Source organism: Anopheles arabiensis, chromosome 2 (assembly GCF_016920715.1).
Source record: "Anopheles arabiensis isolate DONGOLA chromosome 2, AaraD3, whole genome shotgun sequence".
Classification (NCBI taxonomy): Eukaryota; Metazoa; Arthropoda; class Insecta; order Diptera; family Culicidae; genus Anopheles; species Anopheles arabiensis.
In genome coordinates this window covers 81,629,271-81,636,409 of record NC_053517.1, presented here as the reverse complement: position 1 = coordinate 81,636,409, position 7,139 = coordinate 81,629,271, and the positions used below count along the sequence as shown (strand labels likewise).

The 7,139-nt window shown below is 46.4% G+C and overlaps 2 protein-coding genes across 5 annotated transcripts in view; both read left to right on the top strand.

Moving 5' to 3' along the window:
* The window catches only part of LOC120898562, a 242,014-nt gene that overhangs the window by 18,771 nt on the left and 216,104 nt on the right, over nt 1-7,139 (top strand). The window lies entirely within an intron of this gene.
* On the top strand, nt 634-1,593 carry LOC120898578 (brachyurin-like). Its single transcript, XM_040304622.1, has one exon. The coding sequence runs from the start codon at nt 637-639 to the stop codon at nt 1,534-1,536; it is 900 nt and encodes a 299-aa protein (XP_040160556.1). The 5' UTR covers nt 634-636; the 3' UTR covers nt 1,537-1,593.

The window sequence follows — 7,139 nt, the reverse complement described above, 5'->3', positions numbered from 1 at the left end:
AAAACAAAGAAGATAGCAACAAAAAACCTTATCACAGTCAATGTTAAAGAGCTTTTTCTAAAACTCCCTCAAAGTGGTGAACTTAAAAGCAAATTTAAAGCTCCACTTTAAGGGAATTTGCTTGACATCTCGACATAATCACCTGAGTTTGTTCTAAATACTCGAATTTTTGATCATCTGTATCATATTACATATGATGCCTTTTTTATGTTTGATATAATTTGCCAAAGTGTCTGTTTATCTTATTCAATCAGATACACTCTAGCACGGTGAGGCGCAATCGTTTAAATCAGATTTAGCAAACAACGCATATCGGACTCAATATCACGATAGAACATTACACTTCACTTTCCTCTATCAAACAGGCGATGAATATCGCTCAAAAATAAAACATTGATACCGGGTTTACGGTGAAAATTCAAGTCATCCTGGCGTCATTATTTTTGGCACACTACAGATAGCCACTTATCATGAACCGAAATGGATTTGCCGTTATGACTGGTGCCGGAATTACCCAAATCAAAGAGACCAGTGCGTGTGTTACGCAGACCGGATTATCTTGCGCACGATAAGCCGCTCCAGATGCGTATAAAAGACGCGGCCGGGGCCACCAGTCAGTACCCAACAACCGTCAGGATGAAAACGTTCGCGCTTATAGTTGCCCTGTTCGCCGTCGCCAGCGCCGAATGGATCGATATCGATTGGTCCCAGGTGCGCCCGATCGAGGAGTTCGATCACTACTGGGCTCGCCTGCCGGCTGAGCTGCAGGTCTACCGCACGAAGCTGCCGTCGCACCGCATCACCAATGGCCAGGAGGCTACGCCCGGCCAGTTCCCGTACCAGATCGCTCTGCTGAGCAACTTCGCGACCGGTACCGGTCTGTGCGGTGGCTCCGTCCTCACCAACAACTACATCCTGACCGCTGCTCACTGCGTCATCTCGGGCGCTACGACCCTGGCCACGAGCGGTACTGCCATCATGGGAGCTCACAACCGCAACGTGAACGAGCCCACCCAGCAGCGCATCGGCTTCACCTCCGCTGGCATCCGTGCCCATCCGGGATACAATCCGACCAACATCCGCAACGACATTGCCGTCGTGCGCCTGAACTCTCCGATCACCTTCACCGCTCGCATCCAGCCGGTCCGTCTGCCGGCCCGCTCGGATACCCGCCAGTTCGGTGGCTTCACCGGTACCGTGTCCGGATTCGGGCGTACCACCAACACCGGCGCTACCTCGCCCGTCGTGATGTTCACCAGCAACCCGGTCATGACCAACGCTGACTGTATTGCGCGCTGGAACACCGCCCTGATCCAGCCCCAGAACGTGTGCCTGAGCGGAGACGGTGGTCGCTCGTCGTGCAACGGTGACTCCGGTGGTCCGCTCACTGTCCAGGACGGTGGAAGCCTCCAGATCGGTATCGTGTCGTTCGGATCTGCTGCCGGCTGCTCGATCGGTATGCCGTCGGTGTACGCCCGCGTGTCCTTCTACCTGGACTGGATCGATGCCAACTCGGACTTCAACGCCCAGCCTTAAACTCTTCGCTATACAAAAGATGCATTAAATATCAACGATTTACTTTACACCTGAAAACTGCGTATCATTTTTTTAAGCCTTCTTTAAAATTATAACCTTTATTAAGTGTCTGTGTGTCTGGGAACTCTCACTCGGAATCACAATCGTCTCCGGAATCGGTTTCGGAAAATAGCTCCGGCATTGGAAACGGCAGTTCTGGAATTGAAATTAGAAGTTTCAAGGTGAGTTTGGATGCAATTGCCAAACTTGCATGAAAAATGGCTGCAAATCTGGTAAAAATTATGATAAAAAGGGAAAAAGTACTTATAACCCAGGTGATAAAAATCTGGTAAAAAGTATGATAAAAAGGGTAAAAAGTACTATAACCCAGGTGGTAAAAAGTACGGTAAAAAGAACTTATAACCCAGGATGCACGCAAGTCTTAAACTTGCATGCAAAATGAATGAAATCATCATTACATTAAATTATTACAATTACATCATTAAATCATTACAATTTAAAATCAAATTCATTTTATCGTGCTCTATTTCACAACAAACGGTTCCGGATCTGGACAGTGTACAAAATGCGGGTTGACGTATTTACAAGTGGTAGACAATAATGATTTTTTTAAACAAGCATTGTTTTAAGCATGTGAACAATGGATACAATTATAGTTGTTGTTTCAGCTACATCTATTTACAGGACATACAGCCAATTAGGCCGTTCTTCCGAAAAAAAAAACTATTTACAGTGCCACTACGGTTTCAGGATTAGGTCCAGGAATTGTTTGAAGATGGGAGCAGTTCCAGGATTGGTACGACTCTGGAATTAGTTAAAGGATCAATTTACAATCAGGAGCAGTTCAGGGTCGGTATGGGTTGGTCATCAGTTCCAGGGCCGATATGGCATGTGTGTCAGTTCTGTCCAGAACCAGTTTGGGTTGGAGGTCATTTCCAGAAATAACACGGGTTAAGGATATCATAAGTCATAAGTCATATCATTCTATATTTTATTATAATGGTTTCAATGGTTATAATGGTTTTTTATTATAATGGTTTCAGAACTGTAAAGGCCGGGGGACATTGTCCGTACTCGCTAGTGTAATTTCGATTTTCACTAGCGCATCTGGCGACGGCTGACCGAAGCATTTTGCCAAACAATTTGGAGCCGCTTCAGAAAATACGTTAATTTTCCATGTTTTTTACTTAACTCGGAGGAGAAAAGTTTTGTAAAACGTAGATACACATGTCTTGCACGCATTGCATCCATTTTTGCAATGGGAAACGATGGAAAAACTACTTAATTTTGAGATCCGGCATGACCATTCCCTCGATGACAAAAAAAAAGCTTCCACCAGCCGCCGCCAGATGCGCTAGTGAAAATCAAAATTACGCTTGCGAGTACGATCAATGTAGCCCGGCCTTAACAGGATTAGTTATACTTCCGACGGTGGTTCAGAATAATTCTCTACTGATGTGCGCCGTGGATTGCAGGGGAATCTGGAAAATAAGGTTATTAAACGAAAAAAGCTGCCCACAGTCTAAATTATACACTCGAAATTATTTTGCACATCTCTGTAACTTTGGTCCAGTCTCACTAAAACGCAGAGCAAATGATTGATTGATTGATAAGCAACTAATTCATTGAGTCATCTCAAAGAGGCAAAGGAGGCCAATCGGCTCAAAGTCTCTATAAAAATAAAGAAAAAAAAAATTAGTCATCTCATAAAAAATTGCCCATTTTCAAGCTCAACGGAAACTTCAAAATTCTGTGCAGGCAGACGGCACTGCCAGAAGTTGCATGGAAGAGCAAATATTCAAAACGATGCGAAATATTTCACTATCACAGCTCGAATTGCGTTGCATTGACTAAACCGGTAAATTCGAGCAGTTTGTGAGTATGCGGGCAAATCAAATTCGATGGTTTATGATTATAAATTTTTGCACCGTCTAATTCCGCAGTGGATTGAAATGTGAGAATTAAATCAAAGTCATAAAAAATGTACAATCACATGGGATATCACTTTAATGCGCGTCATTTGTTAGAAAACTAATTTCACCACCTCTGTCATTCATGCGCATGCTCATCACAACGAGTGTTCATTCCGACCGAATGAACCCGCTCGTCAACAGGGTACAGAACAACACACACACACACACACACGCACGCACAGCACCAAACTTCATCTGTCACAATCCAGTCCGCCACACACGAGCAGTGTGGCCAGATTATTTTGGCGGTTTTCGGTAGGCGCATCAAAATTTTATCGGTAGTTTTCGGTAGGTTAAAACTCGAAACTTAACTCGAGTTGAAAGAAGTGAAAGCAAAAGAAGTGTTAAGCGTGATGGGGGGGGGGGGGGGGGTAGTAATGCGCAAAATTAAAGTTCCATTTCAAAAGAATATGCATCCTTTACTTAGGATATGGATTAGATTTGGTTCAGCGGTTACACAAATGAAGGTCTTTCTTCTGAAAATGGTACTATGAATTCTAAACCAAAGAATCCCGCTGCGCAAATTCGAGCAGTTTCCAGCGCAGAAAATGTACCAAAATCTGCGCTGGCCAGCGCAGATTTTGGCCCGATCCCCGCGCTGGACTTCAGCGATTCCTGCGCTGGGTCGAGCAAGTTTAGCGCCATCTGCTGGCGAAATGGACGAACTATTTATGGCGACGGAGCAAAAAAACGGTCAAAAAAAATTTAAAAATTGGCGCCCATTTTTTCGTCCGCTTCTTCTCCCTCCCTCACCCTGCCCTGCCTTACTTGCGCTTCTGCCCGTGCCTTCCGCCGCCAGCTGATTGGCTGTTGCGGTGTATGCGTTGAATCGTATATTTGCATTGCGGTTGTGTGTTGTTATTGGTGGGTGTTAGCATTTATTAATTTGTGTGTGACCATGAGACGCTGTGGGAGAAGCTGGATTGGGATTCAAAGTGTTATCGGTGTATTGATGGTTTATTTTATTTCGTGCCGCTGCTGATGAGACCATTCGATGCCGCTGCCAGTTGAGGGTGAAGAAGCCTATTTAAAACAAGCGTAGGAGAACGTCTAACACTAATCTAATATTTTTTTTATTTTAACATGTTTGATGCTTCAACGACCTTCTAAGCATCATGTAGCACAATGTATAGTGGCAATAAAATATTTTTTTTTAATGTGCCGAAATCTTTCTCGAGTTTTTGTGTCTCGACACACACACACACACGCACACAGCGCGGGGAAAGTGACCATTCACTCTATCATGCCGCGATCCCCCACCCCGTCCGGCGCTAAGGATGAGGATGCGCTATATGATAGCTGATGATAGCGGAAGGGGAGGGGGGGTTTGATGGAGGGTGCGTGCTTGCATGCGCGCTTTCGTAGGTGCGTTCTCGCGTGCGCGCGTTCGTAGGTGCCTTTGCGCGCGCGCGTGTGTGTGTGCGCGCGTACGTGCGCGCGCGCGTGTGTGTGTGTGTGTGTGTGTGAGTTTGCGCGCGTGTTTGTATGTGTGCGTGCGTTTTTAAACCTATTTGATTCTGATGCGTACATTTTCATCCGCTGCGGATACAAAGTCCATGCATTTTCGATCTCGCTACCTGAGAGACAACACAACCGTTGGCATTGGCATCTTTGCGATCGGCTCTGCTGTTGGGGGTGTCTTTTTAATACATGATTTAAGCAAACGTGCGTGTGATTTGTTGCACATTTATTTCTAATTCAGCTAGCGGACGCAAGTGAAAACAACATTTTGAATTGAATCCATACATAAGAGGATCCTGGATTTGTTTATTACGGTGCTCGTATGGTGCTGCTCCTGTTCGTCCAGAATCTGGTGGCTTGTTGGTTTGGAGTAGTTATCATGATGCCGATTGACCGGCAATGCCTTCGAATGGGTTCGGATCGGTAAGTTCATGTTTTGGCCGAGTGCATTCCGTGCATTTGTCGCGTCACAGCGGTAGCCCGGCAGCAACAAAGTCAAGACAAACTCTTACCCGGGTGTGGACTGCTATGCTAAGTTCTTCTTCTTCTTATTATTATTATTATTGGCGTAATAGCCAACGCGATCATGCCGGCCTTTTCAAGTCTTGAGTAGCACGTAGCCGGATAGTCGGCCCTTGCTACGGCGGACGGTTCATACGCGGTTAGAACCCACGACGGGCATGCAGATGTGCGGAATGATGGCGTTGCCGCGCGACCGCTCCTGTCCAGCGGGTAACTTGCATACTGTCACACTGTCTCCTGCTCGATGCATACGCTGCAGGCAGGGGGAAGGATGCACCTCCACGATAAAAAAACACCGTCATGAACCAGCGGTGGACCTAACGGTAGGCGGACAAATTTGTGTGTTTTTTTTTGCGTTCACTAGGTGTGTCATCGCCAACAGTTGGAGGCGTACTGAATTTGCAATAGCCGATTTTTGCCTTTTATACTCTCATTTTTGGTGCGCTACTTATCTGAGTTTTGAGTGCCGGCAGCGTTTTGCGGCAGTATAAAAGGAGAGCCAAACCGTGTTGCGCTTCATTCTTCCATCAGTGGTCAAGGTGAAGGTTGCTATTTAAAAATTCCTCAAAATCATCGAACACATTCAGGGGCTATATCGTGAGAACGTACCGATCAAGACAATCTGCAAGGCGTTCGGCCGTTCGCGGACGTTTGTGGACAACGCCATTCGTAGCGAGGCTACGGGTAAATCGACAGGTCGTCCGCGAAAAACAACGGCCGACGTTGACGCGCAGATTGTTGAGATGATCAGGGCGGATCCTTTCAAAACTTGCGCTCGTATCAACCAGGAGCTTAGTTTGCAAGTTTCGGCGAAAACGGTGTCTCGCCGTTTACACGCCGCTGGGTTCTGTGCCCGGAGACCGCGGAAGGTTCGTAAGCTGCTGCCGCACCACGTAGAAGCGCGCATTCGGTTTGCCGAAGAACATTTAGCTGCATCCATCTTTTGGTGGAGCAAAATCATTTTTTCGGATGAGTCCAGAATCAATCTGGATGGTTCGGACGGCATTAAATACGTCTGGCGCCTTCCTAACCAGGCGTATCATCCGAAAAATACGATAAAAACCCTTAGTCACGGAGGCGGCCACGTAATGGTGTGGGGTTGCTTCTCCTGGCACGGCCCGGGTCCTTTGTTCCGTATCAACGGGACACTGAACTCGGAAGGGTATAGAAAAATACTTAGTCGTAAGATGTTGCCATACGCCCGACAAAAATTCGGAGACGAAGAGCATTACTTCTTTCAGCATGATAACGACTCTAAGCACACATCGCGAACAGTTAAATGTTATTTGGCAAACCAGGATGTGCAAGTTCTACCGTGGCCTGCGTTGAGTCCTGACCTAAACCCGATTGAAAATCTGTGGTCAACTCTCAAGCGTCAGCTTAAGAACCAGCCTGCACGTTCAGCTGATGATCTATGGACACGCTGCGAGGTTATGTGGGAACGCATACCCAGAAGCGAATGCCGTAAACTCATCGGCGATATGGCCAAACGCTATCAGGAAGTGATAGCGAATAACGCTCACCACATTGACCGTTAGAATGTGTTTTCGCTCTGTGGAACACCGCAACACCTCCTCCCAACAACCACTTAAACAGTCCTTTTCAGGGCTACCAAATATTTCTGACAAGAACTATGTCTTTCGGTCA

What these genes read in the sequence shown, in the direction of transcription:
- LOC120898578 (XM_040304622.1), top strand. Translation starts at nt 637, where the DNA reads ATGAAAACGTTCGCGCTTATAGTTGCCCTGTTCGCCGTCGCCAGCGCC.